This window comes from Schistocerca piceifrons, chromosome 8, assembly GCF_021461385.2.
Source record: "Schistocerca piceifrons isolate TAMUIC-IGC-003096 chromosome 8, iqSchPice1.1, whole genome shotgun sequence".
In the NCBI taxonomy this organism is placed as follows: Eukaryota; Metazoa; Arthropoda; class Insecta; order Orthoptera; family Acrididae; genus Schistocerca; species Schistocerca piceifrons.
In genome coordinates, this window is record NC_060145.1 from 17,025,553 (window position 1) to 17,048,349 (window position 22,797).

General features: G+C 44.7%; 1 protein-coding gene across 1 annotated transcript in view; it reads right to left on the minus strand.

The window, feature by feature from the left end:
- Positions 1–22,797, minus strand: part of LOC124711603 (UDP-glucosyltransferase 2-like) — an 89,184-nt gene that overhangs the window by 41,848 nt on the left and 24,539 nt on the right. The window contains exon 3 of the mRNA XM_047241764.1: positions 16,574–17,157. Coding sequence (XP_047097720.1) covers positions 16,574–17,157 — 584 coding nt within the window. The remainder of the gene's footprint in view (positions 1–16,573; positions 17,158–22,797) is intronic.

Genomic DNA, 22,797 nt, shown 5'->3' on the forward strand with positions numbered 1-22,797 from the left:
TCAGTTCTTTCAACATCTCTGACACACTCTCCCGCGGGTCAAACAAACGGGTCACCCTCTCTATACATTTAATATCCCATGCCAGTCCTGTTTGGTAGGAGTCTGACATACTTGAACAACAGTCTACGATGAGTCGCACAAGTGATCTGTAAGCAGTCTTCTTTGTAGACTGATGGCATTTCCCTAATATTCCACGAATAAACAGAAGTCCGCTTACCTGCTCTACCCACTACTGAGGATATGTGATCGTTGCACTTCATGTCTACATCTACATCTACATGATTACTCTGCAATTCACATTTAAGTGCTTGGCAGAGGGTTCATCGAACCACTATTATACTATCTCTCTACCATTCCACTCCCGAACAGCGCGCGGGAAAAACGAACACCTAAATCTTTCTGTTCGAGCTCTGATTTCTCTTATTTTATTTTGATGATCATTCCTACCTACGTACGCTGGGCTCAACAAAATATTTTCGCATTCGCAAGAGAAAGTTGATGACTGAAATTTCGTAAATAGATCTCACCGCGACGAGAAACGTCTTTGCTTTAATGACTTCCGTCCCAACTCGCGTATCATATCTGCCACACTCTCTCCCCTATTACGTGATAATACAAAACGAGCTGCCCTTTTTTGTACCCTTTCGATGCCCTCCGTCAATCCCACCTGGTAAGGATCCCACACCGCACAGCAATATTCTAACAGAGGACGAACGAGTGTAGTGTAAGCTGTCTCTTTAGTGGACTTGTTGCATCTTCTAAGTGTCCTGCCAATGAAACACAACCTTCGGCTCGCCTTCCCCACAATATTATCTATGTGGTCTTTCCAACAGAAGTTGTTCGTAATTTTAACACCCAGGTACTTAGTTGAATTGACAGCCTTGAGAACTGTACTATTTATCGAGTAATCGAATTCCAACGGATTTCTTTTGGAACTCATGTGGATCACCTCACACTTTTCGTTATTTAACGTCAACTGCCACCTACCACACCACACAGCAATCGCTTTGCAACTGATACTGGTCTTCGGATGACCTTACTAGACGGTAAATTACAGCATCATCGCGCGTAATGGGGCCCCTTAGGGAAATGGCAGCAAGAGAGGGGAAGAAGACCAATGTGCACTCCGTGTGCATACCGGGGGGAGTCATTCCAGATGTGGAAAGGGTCCTTCCGGATGCCATGAAGGGTACAGGGTGCACCCATCTGCAGGTGGTCGCTCATGTCGGCACCAATGATGTGTGTCGCTATGGATCGGAGGAAATCCTCTCTGGCTTCCGGCGGCTATCTGATTTGGTGAAGACTGCCAGTCTCGCTAGCGGGATGAAAGCAGAGCTCGCCATCTGCAGCATCGTCGACAGGACTGACTGCGGACCTTTGGTACAGAGCCGAGTGGAGGGTCTGAATCAGAGGCTGAGACGGTTCTGCGACCGTGTGGGCTGCAGATTCCTCGACTTGCGCCATAGGGTGGTGGGGTTTCGGGTTCCGCTGGATAGGTCAGGAGTCCACTACACGCAACAAGCGGCTACACGGGTAGCAGGGGTTGTGTGGCGTGGGCTGGGCGGTTTTTTAGGTTAGATGGCCTTGGGCAAGTACAGAAAGGGCAACAGCCTCAACGGGTGCGGGGCAAAGTCAGGACATGCGGGGACCAAGCAGCAATCGGTATCGTAATTGTCAACTGTCGAAGCTGCGTTGGTAAAGTACCGGAACTTCAAGCGCTGATAGAAAGCACCGAAGCTGAAATCGTTATAGGTACAGAAAGCTGGCTTAAGCCAGAGATAGATTCTGCCGAAATTTTTACAAAGGTACAGACGGTGTTTAGAAAGGATAGATTGCATGCAACCGGTGGTGGAGTGTTCATCGCTGTTAGTTGTAGTTTATCCTGTAGTGAAGTAGAAGTGGATAGTTCCTGCGAATTATTATGGGTGGAGGTTACACTAAACAACCGAACTAGGTTAATAATTGGCTCCTTTTACCGACCTCCCGACTCAGCAGCATTAGTGGCAGAACAACTGAGAGAAAATTTGGAATACATTTCACATAAATTTTCTCAGCATGTTATAGTCTTAGGTGGAGATTTCAATTTACCAGATATAGACTGGGACACTCAGATGTTTAGGACGGGTGGTAGGGACAGAGCATCGAGTGACATTATACTGAGTGCACTATCCGAAAATTACCTCGAGCAATTAAACAGAGAACCGACTCGTGGAGATAACATCTTGGACCTACTGATAACAAACAGACCCGAACTTTTCGAATCTGTATGTACAGAACAGGGAATCAGTGATCATAAGGCCGTTGCAGCATCCCTGAATATGGAAGTTAATAGGAATATAAAAAAAGGGAGGAAGGTTTATCTGTTTAGCAAGAGTAATAGAAGGCAGATTTCAGACTACCTAACAGATCAAAACGAAAATTTCTGTTCCGACACTGACAATGTTGAGTGTTTATGGAAAAAGTTCAAGGCAATCGTAAAACGCGTTTTAGACAGGTACGTGCCGAGTAAAACTGTGAGGGACGGGAAAAACCCACCGTGGTACAACAACAAAGTTAGGAAACTACTGCGAAAGCAAAGAGAGCTCCACTCCAAGTTTAAACGCAGCCAAAACCTCTCAGACAAACAGAAGCTAAACGATGTCAAAGTTAGCGTAAGGAGGGCTATGCGTGAAGCGTTCATTGAATTCGAAAGTAAAATTCTATGTACCGACTTGACAGAAAATCCTAGGAAGTTCTGGTCTTACGTTAAATCAGTAAGTGGCTCGAAACAGCATATCCAGACACTACGGGATGATGATGGCATTGAAACAGAGGATGACACGCGTAAAGCTGAAATACTAAACACCTTTTTCCAAAGCTGTTTCACAGAGGGAGACCGCACTGCAGTTCCTTCTCTAAATCCTCGCACAAACGAAAAAATGGCTGACATCGAAATAAGTGTCCAAGGAATAGAAAAGCAACTGGAATCACTCAATAGAGGAAAGTCCACTGGACCTGACGGGATACCAATTCGATTCTATACAGAGTACGCGAAAGAACTTGCCCCCCTTCTAACAGCCGTGTACCGCAAGTCTCTAGAGGAACGGAGGGTTCCAAATGATTGGAAAAGAGCACAGATAGTCCCAGTCTTCAAGAAGGGTCGTCGAGCAGATGCGCAAAACTATAGACCTATATCTCTTACGTCGATCTCTTGTAGAATTTTAGAACATGTTTTTTGCTCGCGTATCATGTCATTCCTGGAAACCCAGAATCTACTATGTAGGAATCAACATGGATTCCGGAAACAGCGATCGTGTGAGACCCAACTCGCCTTATTTGTTCTTGAGACTCAGAAAATATTAGATACAGGCTCCCAGGTAGATGCTATTTTTCTTGACTTCCGGAAGGCGTTCGATACAGTTCCGCACTGTCGCCTGATAAGCAAAGTAAGAGCCTACGGAATATCAGACCAGCTGTGTGGCTGGATTGAGGAGTTTTTGGCAAACAGAACACAGCATGTTGTTATCAATGGAGAGACGTCTACAGACGTTAAAGTAACCTCTGGCGTGCCACAGGGGAGTGTTATGGGACCATTGCTGTTCACAATATATATAAATGACTTAGTAGATAGTGTCGGAAGTTCCATGCGGCTTTTCGCGGATGATGCTGTAGTATACAGAGAAGTTGCTGCATTAGAAAATTGTAGCGAAATACAGGAAGATCTGCAGCGGATAGGCACTTGGTGCAGGGAGTGGCAACTGACCCTTAACATAGACAAATGTAATGTATTGCGAATACATAGAAAGAAGGATCCTTTATTGTATGATTATATGATAGCGGAACAAACACTGGTAGCAGTTACTTCTGTAAAATATCTGGGAGTATGCGTACGGAACGATTTGAAGTGGAATGATCATATAAAACTAATTGTTGGTAAGGCGGGTACCAGGTTGAGATTCATTGGGAGAGTGCTTAGAAAATGTAGTCCATCAACAAAGGAGGTGGCTTACAAAACACTCGTTCGACCTATACTTGAGTATTGCTCATCAGTGTGGGATCCGTACCAGGTCGGGTTGACGGAGGAGATAGAGAAGATCCAAAGAAGAGCGGCGCGTTTCGTCACTGGGTTATTTGGTAACCGTGATAGCGTTACGGAGATGTTTAATAAACTCAAGTGGCAGACTCTGCAAGAGAGGCGCTCTGCATCGCGGTGTAGCTTGCTCGCCAGGTTACGAGAGGATGCGTTTCTGGATGAGGTATCGAATATATTGCTTCCCCCTACTTATACTTCCCGAGGAGATCACGAATGTAAAATTAGAGAGATTAGAGCGCGCACGGAGGCTTTCAGACAGTCGTTCTTCCCGCGAACCATACGCGACTGGAACAGGAAAGGGAGGTAATGAGAGTGGCACGTAAGGTGCCCTCCGCCACACACCGTTGGGTGGCTTGCGGAGTATCAATGTAGATGTAGATGTAGATGTAGATGTGAACAACCTAAGAGAACTGCTCAGATTGTCACCCAGGTCATTTATATAGATCAGGAACAGCAGAGGTTCCAGGACGCTTCCCTGGGGAACACCTGATATCACTTCAGTTTTACTCAATGATTTATCGTCTATTACTACGAACTGCGACCTTCCTGACTGGAAATCACGAATCCAGTCGCACATTTGAGACGATACCCCACAGGCCCGCAGCTTGATTAGAAGTCGATTGTGAGGAACGGTGTCAAAAGCTTTCCGGAAATCTAGAAATACGGAATCAACTTGAGATCCCCTGTCGATAGCGGCCATTACTTCGTGCACAAGAACGATGTTTTCTGAAATCATGCTGATTACGTATCAATAGATCGTTCCCTTCGAGGTGATTCATAATGTTTGAATACAGTATATGCTCCAAAACTCTACACCAAACCGACGTCAATGATATAGGTCTGTAGTTCGATAGATTACTCCTACTAGCCTTCTTAAACACTGGTGCGACCTGCGAAATTTTCCAATCTGTAGGTACAGAGCGGTTGTATATGATTGCGAAGTTGGGAGCTATTGTATCAGCGTAATCTGAAAGGAACCTAATCGGTATACGCTCTGGACCTGAAGACTTGCCCGTATCAAGTGATTTGAGTTGCTTCGCAACCCCTAAGGTATCTACTTCTAAGAAACGCATGCTAGCAGCTGTTCGTGTTTAAAATTCTGGAATATTCCATTCGTCTTCCCTGGTGAAGGAACTTCGAAAAACTGCGTTCAATAAGTCCGCTTTAGCGGCACAGTCGTCGGTAACAGTTCCACCGGCACTGCGCAGCGAAGGTATTGACTGCGTCTTGCCGCTTGTGTACTTTACATACGACCAGAATTTCTTCGGATTTTCTACCAAATTTCGGGGCAATGTTTCGTTGTGGAACCTATTAAAGGCATCTCTCATTGAAGTCCGTGCCAAATTTCGCACGTCTGTAAATTTTAGCCAATCTTCAGGATTTCCCGTTCTTCTGAACTTCGCATGCTTTTTCCGTTGCCTCTGGAACAGCGTTCGGACCTGTTTTGTGTACCATGGGGGATCAGTTCCATCTCTTATCAATTTATGAGTTATGAATCTCTCAATTGCTGTTGCTACTATATCTTTGAATTTGAGCCACATCTCGTCTACATTTGCATAGTCAGTTCGGAAGGAATGGAGATTGTCTCTTAGGAAGGCTTCTAGTGACACTTTTACCGCTTTTTTAAATAAAATTATTTTGCGTTTGTTTCTGTTGGATTTGGAAGAAACGGTATTGAGCCTAGCTACAACGACTTTGTGATCACTAATCCCTGTATCAGTCATGATGCTCTCTATTAGCTGTGGATTGTTTGTGGCTAAGAGGTCAAGTGTGTTTTCACAACCATTTACAATTCGCGTGGGTTCGTGGACTAACTGCTCGAAATAATTTTCAGAGAAAGCATTTAGGACAATATCGGAAGATGTTTTCAGCCTACCACCGGTTTTGAACAAGTATGTTTGCCAACATATCGAGGGAAGGTTGAAGTCCCCACCAACTATAACCGTATGAGTGGGGTATTTATTTCTTACGAGACTCAAATTTTTCTGAACAGTTCAGCAACTATATCATCGGAGTCTGGGGGTCGGTAGAAGGAGCCAATTATTAACTTAGTTCGGCTGTTAAGTATAACCTCCACCCATACCAATTCGCATGGAGTATCTACTTCGACTTCACTACAAGATAAACCACTACCGACAGACACAAACACTCCACCATCAGTTCTGCCTAATATGTCTTTCCTGAACACCGTCTTAGACTTCGTAAAAATTTCTGCAGAATTTATTTCAGGCTTTAGCCAGCTTTCTGTACCTTTAACGATTTCAGCTTCTGTGCTTTCTATTAGCGCTTGGTCAGGGACTTTCCCAGCACAACTACAACAATTTACAACTACAATTCCGACTGTTCCTTGATCCAAGCACGCCCTGTATTTGCCATGTACCCTTTGAGATTGCAGCCCACCCCGTACTTTCCCGAGGCCTTCTAACCTAAAAATCCGCCCAGTCCACGCCACACAGCCTCCGCTACCCACCAGAAAGTATAGTGAACTCCTGACCTATTCAGCGCAACCCGAAACCTCACCACCCTATGGCACAAGTCAAGGAATCTGCAGCCAATACGGTCGCAAAACCGTCTGAGCCTCTGATTCAGACCCTCCACCCGGCTTTGCACGAAAGGTCCGCAGTCGGTTCTGTCAACGATGCTGCAGATGGTGAGCTCTGCGTTCGTCTCGTAAGCAAGACCGGCAGCCTTCACCAAATCAGATAGCCGCTGGAATCCAGAAAGAATTTCCTCAGATCCAAAGCGACACACGTCATTAGTGCCGACATGTGGCACTACCTGCAGCTGACTGCACCCTGTGCTCTCCATGGCATATGGAAGGACTCTTTCCACATCAGGAATGACTCCACCCGGAATGCACACGGTGTGCACACTGGATTTCTTCCCCTCCTTAGCCGCCATATCCCTAAGGGGCCTCATTACGCACCTAACATTGGAGCTCCCAACTACCAATAAGCCCGCCCTCTGCGATTGCCAGGACCTTGAAGGCTGAGAATCATCCTCTGAAACAGGGCAGGCAGCTGCACCTGGCTCAGCCAGAGACAGTACCTGAAACCTGTTTGGCAGACGCACCGGGGAGGCTTTCTGATTAGCCTCCGGGGACGTCTTTCGCTGCCTGCCACGCCTTGGAACGACCTCCCAATCAACCACAGGCGAGGGCTCAGCCCCACTGCGGGCAGCAACCGGGGCAACCACAGCGGCAGACCGATCTGGGAACAGACGGGATGAGGTTGACATCCCTGTGATACCCAAGTCCGGCTCCCCACAGTGGTGCTATCCGCTATCATATAATCGTACAATAATGGATCCTTCTTTCTACGTATTCGCAAAACATTACATTTATCTATGTTAGGGTCAGTTGCCACTCCCTGCACCAAGTGCCTATCCGCTGCAGATCTTCCTGCATTTCGCTGCAATTTTCTAATGCTGCAACTTCTCTGTATACTACAGCATCATCCGCGAAAAGCCGCATGGAACTTCCGACACTATCTACTAGGTCATTTATATATATTGTGAAAAGCAATGGTCCCATAACACTCCCCGTGGCACGCCAGAGGTTACTTTAACGTCTGTAGACGTCTCTCCATTGAGAACAACATGCTGTGTTCTGTTTGCTAAAAACTTTTCAATCCTGCCACACGGCTGGTCTGATATTCCGTAGGCTCTTACTTTGTTTATCAGGCGACAGTACGGAACTGTATCGAACGCCTTCCGGAAGTCAAGGAAAATGGGATCTATCTGGGAGCCTGTATCTAATATTTTCTGGGTCTCATGAACAAATAGAGCGAGTTGGGTCTCACACGATCGCTGTTTCCGGAATCCATGTTGATTCCTACAGAGTAAATTCTGGGTTTCCAGAAATGACATGATACGCGAGTAAAAAACATGTTCTAAAATTCTACAACAGATCGATGTCAGAGATATAGGCCATTAGTATTGCGCATCTGCTCGACGACCCTTCTTGAAAACTAGGACTACCTGTGCTCTTTTCCAATAATTTGGAACCTTCCGTTCCTCTAGAGACTTGCGGTACATGGCTGTTAGAAGGGGGGCAAGTTCTTTCGCTCCCGTGATGAAGACAATTCCTCTAGACTTGCGGTACACGGCTGCGGTTGGACAGAAGTCTAGAAACGCTGCGGGAAGTGAGTGCTCGAACATGAAAGCCAAGCCTACACGCTCCACCGTTGTGAACGGCACCTGCACGATGTGGTCAATACGTCTTAAGCGTCAGCCGTGGTCACAAATGTGTAGTAACCGAGGGAGCCGAAGAGTGTGGTGTTTCAAGAGGTACCGTATCGAAGATTTATACCGCATACGGGGAAAACAGAGAAACGTCATCCGCTAAGTCACAACGCAGACGAAAGTGTGTGTTGAGCGATCGTGACACACGGTCACGAAGAGGATTGTGACGAAAAGTAAGAGGATGACCGCTGCGAAAGTCACTGCAGAAGTGAGTGTCTCACTCCCGAACCCTGTCAGCACTTAAACAACACGAAGGTTTTCCAAAAGCACTCACCAGTGACGCAAATGCCCGTAACAGGAAGAAATGGTCCCGAAGACACAAAACCTCGGCTGTGGAACTGTGGGAGAGCGTCATTTGGTCGGATGATTCTCGTGTCTCGCGGCTTCCAACTTCTGGCCAAGTTTACGACAATAGAGTGAAGAATGGCAGGGTTCGCTAATGATTCGGGCAGCTATATGATGGTACTCCACGAGTCCCATAGTTACCTCTCCACATTCACATTACTGCCGAGGCTTAATGGTTCAAATGGCTGTGAGCACTATGGGACTTAACATCTATGGTCATCAGTCCCCTAGAACTTAGAACTACTTAAACCTAACTAACCTAAGGACATCACACAACACCCAGTCATCACGAGGCAGAGAAAATCCCTGACCCCGCCGGGAATCGAACCCGGGAACCCGGGCGCGGGAAGCGAGAACGCTACCGCACGACCACGAGCTGCGGACTCCCGCCGAGGCTTGTGTGACCATACTGGCTGATCAGGTCCACCCCACGGTACGAGGCTCGTTCCCCAACGGGTACGCTGTGTACCAAGACGACAGGGCCCCAACTGACACATCTTGCATCTTCCAGGACTGGTTCTGCGAACACGACGATGACCTGTCGCATGTCTCCTGGACGCCGAAGTCTCCCCACTTCCATCACCGCTACCCGAAATTGCGACTGTTTAGCAGGAAGAATTCCTGTTTTTGATGTTTACATACTTTTCTCCACCCCCTGTATCTGCTTCGCACAACCAAGTCTCTTCAACAAAATTTTGTTGTCGAGAATTAAATACTGTATTTTGCCATTTCAATGTGGGTCATGTACCCTCGGCATCCCATGATCCTTTATTAATAAAAAGTACTTAATGTTGTTTACCACTCCTGTAAATAATTACCTTGTTATTTCAGCTAAAATAAGAGGCTAGCAGATTTAATGCTTTATTTGAATTTATTTCCATATCTCGAACCGTTCATGAAATATAATGGATCCCCACAGATACACACGACAGCTCTATCTTGAATATGACGGAAAGTGTTTTCCTGTAGATGCTTTCTTCACGAAAAGAATCGCGTCCTTCGTAAGGAAAAAGCTACATGCTCAGTGACATCCAGTTGAAGGAAGAGGAGGTCCTCCCACCATCCGTAGGAAAGGAAAAACTGAAATACAAATCACAAATTTTTGTTCCGTGGAACAAACTTTTAAGATTAACTCGACGTTATTTTCCAACACTGAAGCACCACAGAAACGACTATAGGCATTCGTTTTCAAATTCAGAGCCGAAGGCCCACTCGTGTACCCTTGATGGCTGCAAGACACAAAGTTTTACGCCTCGCCTGGCCCCATGGACTGTTAATGACTGGAAACATGTTGCCTGGTCGAACGAGCCTCGTTTCAAATTGTATCGAGCGGGTGGACGTGTACAGGTATGGAGGCAACCTCATGAATCCATGGTCCCTGCATGTCAGCAGGGGACTGTTCAAGCTGGTGGAGGCTCTGTAATGGTGTGGGGCGTGTACAGTTGGAGTGATATGGGGCCCCTGATATGTCTAGATACTACTCTGACATGTGACACGTACGTCCGCTGTTGTGGATTGGCAAGAGAGCCAACCCGTTTTTGAGAGGAAGCCGAAAGGCTCGCGTTTTAGCTCACGCAGGCTGGCGTGAGGTCTGGAACAGGTCAAGGAAATTAGACTAGCAAAAAAGGACGTAGCTGTGGAATACTTAAATTTAATCCATAAATGGTGAACATCGCTCTTGACGGTACATGTTTTACAGCATCAATAGTAACTGGTAATGGCGCCTTGCTAGGTCGTAGCAAATGACGTAGCTGAAGGCTATGCTAACTATCGTCTCGGCAAATCAGAGCGTATTTTGTCAGTGAACCATCGCTAGCAAAGTCGGCTGTACAACTGGTGCGAGTGCTGGAAGTCTCTCTAGACCTGCCGTGTGGCGGCGCTCGGTCTGCAATCACTGACAGTGGCGATACGCGGGTCCGACGTATACTAACGGACCGCGGCCGATTTAAAGGCTACCACCTAGCAAGTGTGGTGTCTGGCGGTGACACCACATCCGCATCCTGTCTGATCACCTGCATCCATTCGTGTCCATTGTGCATTCCGACGGGACGGACTTGGGCAACTCCAACAGGACAATGCGACACCCCATACGTCCAGAATTGCTACAGAGTGGCTCCAGGAACACTCTTCTGAGTGCTGGCCACCAAACTTCCCAGACATGAACATTATTGATCATATCTGGGATGCCTTGCAACGTGCTGTTCAGAAGAGATCTCCACCCCCTCGTACTCTTACGGATTTATGTTCAGCCCTGCAGGATTCATGGTGCCAGTTCCCTCCTGCACTACCTCAGACATCAATCGAGTCCATGCCACGTCGTGTTGCGGCACTTCTGCGTGCTTGCGGGGGCCCTACACGATAGTAAGCAGGTGTACCAGTTTCTTAGGCTTTTCAGTGTAAAAGTAAGCTTCTGAAATATTCGGTTTCCATTACATTAGCATTAGTAAACTTGAGATTGTATTTTATCGTTTAGTTTATATTTACAGTCACATTTCTTTGGCCTGTTTCCCGCAATACTTTTATTTTCGCGCAACCTATATTTGGGTTTACTGTCTCATTTTCTAATGAAAACCTGCGGCCGTTAGTGGAGCCGGTCTGCGTGCACGCCCAATATTACTCATCAGTGCTATTTGGTAGTCGTACCAGACACTTGAGAAATATTCTAGAGTGGCGAGTGGCTCGCAAGCGTGTTTTTGTGAGCAATCTCGTTCGTAGACTGGTTATATTTCTGGAGCATGCTGCCAATGAGCCGAAGCTTCCAACCTACGTTGGAGGCTATCAGATCATTTCATTTCGTATCTCAACAAATCGTCACACCCAAGTATTTGTATGAGTTGACCTTGGTGGTTACGACTTCTCGATACTGCTGTCATAGGATACTACGTTTTTCCTGTTTCGCAAAGAGCACAAATTTACATTTCCGAACATTTAAAGGAAACTGTCATTCCGTGCACCATTTCGATATTTCATCCACATTTGAATGTAAATCAGTGGATTTTTTCAGGTAGTACCTCATCAAAGATAAGCAGCATTATATGCGAAGTCAGTGCAGTTCATGACATACGTTAATGGCTTGTAGAAAATAAACTAACGCCAAATCACAGCAAGACTCAGGTTTTACAGTTTGTAACACACGATTCAGCAAAACACGACATTTTAATTTCACAGAATGAACATATGATTAGTGAAACGGAACAGTTCAAAATTCTAGCTGTTCAGATAAATAGTGAACTGTCGAGGAAAGCCCACGTTCAGGATCTTGTTCAAAGACTTAATGCTGCCACTTTTACTATTCGAACGGTGTTTGAACGAAAATTAGTCCACTTTGCTTATTTTCATTCGCTTATGTCGTATGGTATTATATTTTGGGGTAACTCTTCGCATTCTCAAAGGATATTTCTGGCTCAGAAGCGGGCAGTTCGGGCAATAAGTGGTGTAATGTTACGAACCTCTTGCCGACTCCTGTTCACTAGTCTGGGTGTTCTGACATTGACCCCTCAGTATACAGGGCGCGCCATTTATACTGATCACCCTAAGTAACTATTTGCCCAGATGCAGATTACAAAATGTTTCAAGCAAATGTTCTTTAGTCGTCAGGGGGACATCAATCAGCATGATTGCCTTCGTTGTAGCTTTCTTTTTTAGAAAGATATGAACAGCGGTATGACTTTTTTAAATGGCACCCTGTATTTTTTATTCGGTAATTCATTTCCTCTCCTAAAGACCTATTCAGAAATGTATCACAGTGTACCATTCACTAAAGCACAACGTTATTAATTACATAACACAACATTGACGTTGGCGCTCCCAGTGTTTAGTGCAGGTACTGGGGGTAATGGAACACATCCATGTGCTGACGTTGACAGAGGAGAAATGTAAACATTAGTGGAATGCACACCCGTCATTCCGTCAACCATCGTCAGTTGAAGAGTTGTGTGAGTAGAATTTAAGCCAACGAAGAGAAGGTACAAATGCTACTCATCTATGGGGAATTGAAGTTAGCAGAACAGTACTTGCAGTACTGTTTTCTTACGTACGGGTACATTTAGTACAGTGGTTTAGTTCTTTTAAAGACTGCTGTGTAGAGTAGGGATACAGTAAAGGCTGTCCTTCCTACAAACTGCATTGACATAACGTTTCTTTATTGTTCTTGTTGAAGGTAGGCATCGGAGCTGCACAGAGAGCGATATCCTGACAAGAACCCACCTTCCCGACGAATGTTTTCTCGTCTTGTTGCGACGCTTCAGGAAACGGGAAGTTCCAACCCACGACAACGCAATAGTCGTAGCACTCGCACAGACCAAGCTGCCGAAGTTACTGTTCTCGCTTCCGTTGCTATGAATCCACATGTGAGCACACGACAGCTTGAACACGAGATTGGCATTCCTAAAGCCAGGGTACATCGTATTCTTACACGTCACTGGTCGCATCCTTACCATGTACACCTACATCAAGAACTGCATCGGAATGATTTCCAGAATCGTGTACAGTTCTGTCAGTGGGCACAGCAGCAAATCCTCGCCAACCCGAACTACTTCTCCAATGTTCTATTTACCGATGAATGTTCCTTCTCAAAGGACACGTAAATACAAGGAACATGCATTATCGGTCCAGCGACAACCCACGATGGCTTAGACAGGTGGAACATCAGCGACAATGGAGAGTTGCGTCTGGTGTGGGATGCTTGGTACTACAATTATTGGCCCTTTTTTCATCAATGTTAGTCTAAACGGCACAGCGTATGCCAACTTCCTCAGACGAATTCTTCCTCCTGTTCTGGATGAAGTGCCGCTAAGAACCAGAATACTTATGTGGTATAAACACGATGGATGTCCAGCACATAATGCCTTGCGTGCACGTTGTGTTCTGAACCGAAGGTATCCTGCCAGATGGGTTGGTCGAGGAGGAACACTTACTTAGCCTGCTAGGTCTCCTGATTTAAATCCTCTGGACTTTTTTCTTTGGGGATGCATTAAAGAGGTTGTCTATCGCGATATTCCAACAACTCCAGAGGACAGTAGGAACGTATCGCTCTTCAGCAGCCAACGCTGGAAGCAGTATAAATAATTCTTTCATTCAATGGGTGTGTAACGCCGGAAATGCATATCCTCCTATTTCCATCTATTGCACTGCAAATTTTTTTCCTTATTTTGTTACCTGAAGATATAACATTTCTGTGTCTTTTTATATTATAATTGTTTTACTATTTGTATATATATATATATATATATATATATATATATATATATATATATATATATATACAAATAGTAAAACAATTATAATATAAAAAGACACAGAAATATTATTTGTATTTATACGCTGGGTCTGGCCTAGGGAAAACTATGCTATCGAACGAATACATCGATAGGTCGTGTGGAGAACAAAAGTGTTTAGGATCTTTGGTAGTGTTAACTCTGTCGCGTTGAGCACGGGAAGAGGAGTCTGGCTGGAGGACTGCGGTTGAGCAGGTGTGTTGTGTGACGCTCCCGCGAGTTGCCGCGCTTTCGGGGTTTGGCAGCGTGTAATTGCGCTCGACTTGCGATGATAGTTTCTGACATGGTGTCGCGGACGGGAAGCATTAGCTGGCGCACATCAAGAGCCCGTTTCGTCTGGTGACCGTGTCGAGAAGTAGGCGCGCCAACATCCAGCTTCTGCAACAGCGACGGCCGACAATGAGTGACTGTCGCCGCCTCCTCGATCGACGGCTTAAAACCTTCAATCAACCAACAAGGAAGACTGGAAGCACGTAAAGTTTTAGAACTGTATGGCAGTCCTCAGCTTTTAAAACTGTTCAAATCACAAAATTATAGCAACTTAGCATGAACCTTTGTTGCTCATTGTCCCAATTGCATTACCAAGCAGGGTCCCTTCCTTTTCCGGAATGAGCCCGAGTGTCGTTGAAATTCAAACGCCAGCATTAAAGTAACATTATTCTATTTCACTGCTTTAATTTCAAAGTTCAGTTAAGGTATTAATAGCTGGCTACAATATTCAGATTACACAAGCACAAATTAAGAGTGCGAGTTTTGTTACCGTATTTTAGCTTACCTGTGACTGCAGCTCAGCTTGGTACGTACTAAATTTTACTACTGTTAATTGTTCAGAATCATTTAATTCAAGTTCAAAGTTAAATCCCTTATTTCTAAATTGCGTAGATTCAAGTAGCTTTTGAAATGATTGTTGAGGTAGTCCAAGACTAACCGTATTTTACTGAATTTCGATGTGCTTCAGAAAGAAAGCTCACTATTAACTTCAGTCACTAAATTAACTTTCGATTTTCCTGTTTTATTAATTCTTTTGCTAAATTAAGTCAGAGTGTAGCGAAATTTATTACTTCTGACAAACTTTCAGTTTTCACACTGCACGTGTCAACCTTCAGTTGCCACGCTTCTAGTGCTAATTATATGTGTAATAACCTTTCTTTTTCAGTTACTATAGTAATTGTCCTTAGGACTGGCGACCGTAATTTCCCCCAAATCTCAAATATCTAATTACCGCTAGTTAATTGTTAACGTAACGGCCGCACATTTACTGTCTTTCTTAACTTTACCCCTTTTCAAAATTATTTTCCACCTGTTTCATTAGCATTTTTCCTTTAATTTAGAAGTAACCCTTTCCTCCCTCTTTACCGACAGATTAACTTCGGTGACGATTGCTTTTTCCCAAATTTCCATTAGGTACACGCGGTTTAATTTTTCACTGTCATTAAGGTCGATAAGTGAGGGGGAGGTTACAAGTGCACCAGTGTATCGGTGTCCAGGGTCACCACTTTGAACACCTTTGAATGTTCTACACCTGGGCAATGGTACAGGAGAGTCAAAGTAAATTTTGTGTTATGATTTTACTTGGTTTTCATTTGTTTTCTGACAACTCCAGCAAGTGAACGAGTTTTTGATTCCGGGCTCAAAGTCAATGTTTGTTATGTAATTAATAACTTTGTATTTCAGTGAGTGGTACACTATGATACATTTTTGAATAGGTCTTTAGGAGAGGATATGAATTACCGAAAAAAAAATACAGGGTGCCATTTAAAAAAGTCATACCGCTTTTCATATCTTTGTAAAAACAGAGCTACAACGAAGGGAATCATGCCGATTGACGTCCCCCTGACGGCTTAAGAATATTTGCTTGAAACATTTTGTAATTTGCATCTGGACAAGCAGTTATTTAGGGTGGTCAAGAGAAATCGGACACCCTGTACATATATTCTTTACTGTCGTTTCTTGTTAACGATATCCACTTATTCCCAAGAATTAGCAGCTTTCACTCAGTTAATTCTAGACAGAAATCCAATCTGCCATTTTGGATCGCACTTTCCTAACTCTTGTGCAGAAAGGTGTGCAGTACACTGCAGCACTCATCTTCAGTAAGGTACCAGAAGAATTCAAAAATCTTAGCAGTAATTCACGCGCTTTATAATCGAAACTGAAGAGTGTCCTCATGGGTCACTCATTCTATTTTGTAGAGGAGATGCTTGAAGAATTAAGCTGATTCCTATGTTCTATTGTTGATGACGTCACGTAAACTTAGGGGTTGACTTTTTTTGGGTTCATAAGCATTTTATTTTAGCTGTTGTTACTTTTATGTTGTAATTTCATGTACTGACACGTTCCATGACCCTGGAGGTTTGCTCCTCAATTTGGTTCTACGGAACTAGACGTGTAAATAAAATAAATAATACCGTTAGTATTTTTGGCTAGGTCATTAACGTACAACATGAGCAGCAAGGAATCCAAAACACTTCCTTGGGGCACATCCGAGAAAACATGCTTTGTCTTGCCTACCAACAATAGGCCGTTTGCGGTCGTGTGCCTTGGTCGCATAGTTCCGTTTGTAGCTTCATTTCCCGTAAGGAGTAAGTATTAATACGTGCTAATGTTTACAGATATGAGAAAAATGTACACAACTTACTTGTGGAAGTTTCTTAGGGGGTCTGATGTGCATACCGGCGACCTCCACGGCGTTTGGTACGAACGGCCTCGCGTATTGGAAGCTGAAGTGCGAATTGAGCAGCAAGAGGGAAGTATTGCGCTCTAGTTCCGCTACAGGAGGCACCGTAATGTCTTTGAAGTACTCCTTGACCACTCTGTCCATAGCTGGGAGATAAAAGAACTGGCGGTAAAGTCTGAAAAGCGATGAGGTGAAGACGTTGTTGGCACGCTGGAAGAGGTTCATGTTGCTGGTGTACGGTAGGCAGGTTTCAGGGACGTAGGCCAGCGGGTAGGGGTTCCCGACCATGTCGTTCATCCAGCTGGCTCCACCGCCTAAAGCGACCGCCTGCACGACTGGAGTCCCAAACTTGTGCGCGAAGGCGAGCAGACACTCGTTGAAGAACGTCTCCAGTATGACGAGGTCGAACTTCCGGTCCCGGGAGTCGATCAAGGTCCTCAAGGCTTCGTCTTCCATATACTCCCGACACTCGTCGGCAGAGCCGTAAAGCATAAACATGATTAGCAGAGCAGGCGGAAGCCTGCCGAAGGAGAAAAAAGTGAATCCTGCAGAAAAGAGAGAGAGAGAAAGAAATTAGCATATTAGTATTCTGATTGTATCGACCCATCATAATAACGCAGTTCATGCAAAGTCTGAAGGAAAATAAGAGTTCAGTGTCCCGTCGATAGTAACGTTTCTAAGGAACCGACTGCTTGACGATATCTGGAAAGAAAATCGGACGCTGCTCCTTAGCTTCGCATGAACAGCTAATGTGTTAGCGTCACACAATATTAAGGAAACTGGAAAAGTCAGTGATTGCCGAACGAACGGACATAAGATCTCGTACGAAGATGCGAATTTCTTCAAATGTTCAAATGTGTGTGAAATCTTATGGGACTTAACTGCTAAGGTCATCAGTCCCTAAGCTTACACCCTACTTAACCTAAATTGTCCTTAGGACAAACACACACACACCCATGCCCGAGGGACGAGTCGAACCAACGCCGGGACCAGCCGCACAGTGCATGACTGCAGCGCCCAACACCGCTCGGCTAATCCCGCGCGGCCGAATTTCTTCAATTATCGTCAGTCTTATGAGGGCCCTACAATGAAATAAACGGTAGAAATTCAGAGGTAGACTTGTAAATATAACAAATGAAGTGGCTGCAATAGTAGGGAGAACGTGCCACGCACAGGAAATACAGACGTTCAGAGGAACCGAAATCTGCATGAGTTTGTCTGCGGAAAACGCAGAAAATCTAACCTACATGGTAGGGTGGCAATTTTGAACTTACTCACGAGTAGGGTGCGTGCACCATCGCACCATCTGTCCATCTCATAATGATTGACCCCTGACTATTAAGTCATTAACGTACAATATGAGCAGCAAGGAATCCAAAACACTTCCTTGGGGCACTTCCGAGAAAACATGCTGTGTTTTGCCCACCAACAATAGGCCGGTTGCGGTCGTGTGCCTTGGTTGCATAGTTCCTTTTCTAGCGGCATTTCCCTAAGGAGTAAGTACACTATCGGCCAGAACATTACGACCACCGACCAACTACCAACATAGAACAGTCCAGGCGACAGCAGCGTCTCCTGGCGAGGAATGACTTCTAGTTACATACACGCACGGTGCATGTAGTAACAGTGAGCGTCCTGTCCGTGTGTGGAATCGGGAAGGCGAGCCATTGGCCCGAAGGCTCGGCACGAGAGTTTCGGAAACTGCACGACTTGTCGGGTGTTCTAGGAGTGCTGTGGTGAGCGGCTTCAACAGGTGACGGAATCACGGTGAAACCATGCCTAGACGTCGTGGTATTGGGCGACCACCACTCTTTACATATGTCGGACGTCGTAGGCTGGGCAGACTGGTAAAACAGGACAGGCGGCGAACTGTGACGCAACTAACATCAGACAGTAATGCTGGTCGGAGTACAAGTGTGTCTGAACACACAGCGCGCCGAACACTGCTAACGATGGGTTTCCGCAGCCGACGACCCCTGCATGAACCAATGTCAACACCACGATATCGGCAACTACGACTGAAATGGACAGGTGATCATCGGTACTGGACGTTGGCTCAGTGGCAGAGCGTTGCATGGTCTGATGAATCATGACACCTTCCTCATTGTGCCGACGGATGGGCGCGAATAGGCCTTCTTCCAGGGAGACACCTGCTTGACATTTGTACTGCGGGACAGAGACAAGCTGGCGGCGGCTCCGTTATACTCTCGTTAGCATTCACGTGGGTATCCACGGGTCCAGTGGAGCTCATGCAAGGCAGCCAAGGACTATCGTAGACTGGCTGCAGACCACTTACAGTCCTTCAGGACGATCGTGTTTCCCGATGGCAGTGGCAGTTTTCAGCAAGATAATGCGCCATGTCACAAATCCAGCAGTGTGATGGAGTGGTTCGAGGAACAATCCGTGAGCTGCAATTCAGACGCTGCTCCCCCCCTCCCCCCCCCCCCCACAACTCGCCGCCAGATTTGAACCCGATCGAACAAATCTGGGATGTGACTGAAAGTGGCGTCAGAGCTCATCACCCCCCCCCCTCTACCCCTCCCCACGGAATTTACGGTGATTAGGTGGCTTGTGTGTGCAGATGTAGTGACAGCTACCGCCAGCGATCTACGAAGCTCTCATTCCTTCCATGACACGACGCGTCGCCGCTGTTATCCATGTCGAAGGTGGGCATACCCGCTATTAAGTAGTCTTGTAACACCACAACCCTATGGATGATCACACATTTTCTACGTGTTTTGCGAAGTTTGCTTTATTACTTCTGCTGAATATTATTCTTGTAAATATGTTGTCAAGTTATAAATTCTGTTTGTTATTTAAAAAAGAGAATACGCATGGAATGTTAACATTTTGAAAGTACACACGCTGGCCTAGTCAGGGAAAAAGCTATCGTCAAAGGGTGTAATAAATTGTAAAAGCATTATCGCTGGGCGCGCGAGCGCGCCAAAAATGTAGCAGTTGGGAGTCGCAAGGAGACGATTGGTGTCGTTGGTTTCGTGTATTCCAAGGTGTGGCTATTGTAAGGGGTCCGTAGGCCCTTACTATAAGTTTGCACTCGGCACAGGTCGATAGGGCAAACAATCGATTGTGTCGTGTTGCGAGAGCGAGTGTGAGTTGAGTCAGTCCCATGTTGCGGGCCGAGCTGTGTGGAGGCCTGTTGTTGTAATGCAAGGCCTTACCGACAAAGGGAGTGGCCATCGCCGCGGTTTAACCCCTTTGTGCTAGAATAGTACCGGGAAAGTGAAGAAGTATAATTACGAGAGTGATAAGTGATATTTCTGTGCCGATATTTTGGTTTCGCGTCTACCGCGCCGGCATCATTTTGGATTGCAGTGATTGGATTATCGTGTGACGATAATGAATAACGAAGAAGCCTGTGCTGAGATTAGCCGTAATTAGATATGTATGACGAAGGCAGTGGCTGTCTCCTTCTTTTTGTGTTTTTGAGACGAATATAGGTTTATTACAGCATTTGAGAAGGACAAACTGGAAAGTAACAACTCCGTAGCAGTCAATTCCGATTGCCAGCCCCATTAGGTACACGGTCACATTAATTAATAATTATTGGGCTGCTGTTCGATCAGATCAGGTCGGGACGAAAAAATATAAATCGGAGGTGTTACACCTTGGCTTACCGTGAAAGGACAAGTGCAATTTTCGGACGAATCGTAAAGAACAATAGGTAATTTTGCCTTGCTGAACGCGAGAAAATATTTTTCAATTTCGGATCGAGGAAGGGTATAAACTCTAAAATCGCGACAAGGAACAGTGCATTTTTGAACAATACGAAGTAATAGCATCTTACGATTGTGACTAAACTGTTTTTTCTCGCCATAGTAGATAAGAATAATAGTGTCGATAAACTGTGTTATAATGTGCAAACGCGTAAATCCGCACGAAAAACTGTGAAAAGTGAACACCAAAGAAAGACACGTGCGAACATTACAATAGCAAAAATCGAGCCAAGAATTAGTCACGAAAGCTTTACAGAAGTGTTTAATAGTAATATTATGACTGAAATTGCCTTTTGAATAGTGAAAATCGAGCAACTTCAAGTGGACCCATAAACTGTTATGCAGGCGACAATTTATGTGGCGACGCAATTGTTGAGTGACGTCACACAGACCCGTGCTATTCGATCAGATCAGGTGGGGTCGAAAATATAAATCGGAGGTGTTACACTATGCAAAGTGCGGAGACAAAAAGTTTGTTTCTGAGGTTTGGAGCAGTAAAAACTGAATTGGTTGTTTTGGCGGATGTTTAATGTAGATAAGCTATGGATTTATTGGACGCGGTACAAATGCAGTAACAGTAACTCACATAACATCAAGAGTCCTGCGGGCCCTTGTTATTGGCTGTGGTATGGCAAGAAGACCAACTTGTGCCCTATTTACCGCTAAATGAAGTCACTCGATAAACCAACAGCATCATGAAAAGAAGTAGGGTTTACACTTTTTATAGCTAGAACTGTAATAGACTGCCTAGCCTAGTTGGAATTTTATTGCTTAAACAACATTGTTTTCGTGCATGTCACGTAAATAATTTTCCTAAGTCATTATCCAAGTATTATCCATCCTGTCCCTTTGTATGAACCGAGATAATCAGAAAATAAACTGAAATTGAAGTGAACATTAATTTATTAGATTATCAAAACATAATTTTTACAACTTTCGACAATTACCTGATAATTAAATCTTTCGGTGTAGTACGAATGATGTCAGAGATAGAAGATGCAAAAGCCAGTATTAATTCATTTGCTTCAAATAGAGCAACTTTCATAATAAAAAATTGGTAGTAAAACTTTACTGAATTTGGACACTGAATTTCATTGTCAAAGCGCAGCTCTAATTTATAGCTTTTGGCATAATTTGTAACTTTTATTACAAAGAAATGTCGAAGTAACTGCTAAATTCAAACAACCTTTCTGCTTGCTTCAATTATGACAGTGAGTATTACGGTGAGTAACGTAACAAAAAGTTTCTGTCCACATCCAGTAAACACTCTTACTTTAATTTATCTTTGAAAATTAATATGATATGTTGTATGTGTTTGCTCAAAAATGTTCAAATGTGTGTGAAATCGTATGGGACTTAACTGCTAAGGTCATCAGTCCCTAAGCTTACACACTACTTAACCTAAATTATCCTGAGGACAAACACACCACACACACACACACACACACACACACACACACCCAGGCCCGAGGGAGGACTCGAACCTCCCCCGGGACCAGCTGCACAGTCCATGACTGCAGCGCGTGAGACCGCACGGCTAATCCCGCGCGTTTTGTGTTTGCTATTTGATTATTATCCGACTACTGTGATGTGTGCTGTTAACTACTTGAAAGTGTGCGTCAGGTGCTGTTCCTACGTGATGACGCCAATAACTATTCTTACGTAAGAGTGCTTACAAGTATTAAGTTCAGTTTCAGTTTAATTACTCTTGCTGTAAGGAACTAACGACCGTTGGTTATTTCATTAGTAACATACTTTGAAAACGTTTCTTCCAAATTTTCCACCAACTACTATTAATTAAAAACTAGTTTACGTAATTAAAAATATATAAAGTTAACCAAACTTTGTTTCTAAACGTCATTGCTAAAATACTGAGCAGTGGCGATTCGGTTATAACGTCATCTACTTCTCTCAGTTTTGCATTATTCTTCGGAGTAGATGCCTTTTCCCCGCAGGTTAGGGACTTTAAGTACACGACCATTATTATTATTATTATTATTCTCGAATCAGAAACATACAAATTTACAGTAGCCATACACATCAATAAATATGTACATATATATATATATACACAAATTGTATTTATATTACATGTGCCCAGTACTTTGCAACCTGCAAGGCGCTTGGAGTGGCTTGCAGAAGATCAATCTTCGTGCAGGATGTAGGGCACAAAAGGCACTGGAGCATGTGGGTTGTGGTTTGTTCTTGTCCACAATCACAGGACGTATCTTCTGTTATGAAGCCTCATCTCTTCAGGTTGTCTCTGGATCGTCCAACTCCTGATCGTAATCTGTTGCGCAGTTGGCGGCTCACCTCCAACTCCGCAATGCTACGCGCTGTTCCCATCCATTTGACCAACACTACAATAGCGAGTATTCCAACAATGCCAATCAGCCGCAGACTGCACACAGCACAGCCAATGATTTTCATACAGAGCGCTACGTGGCGTTA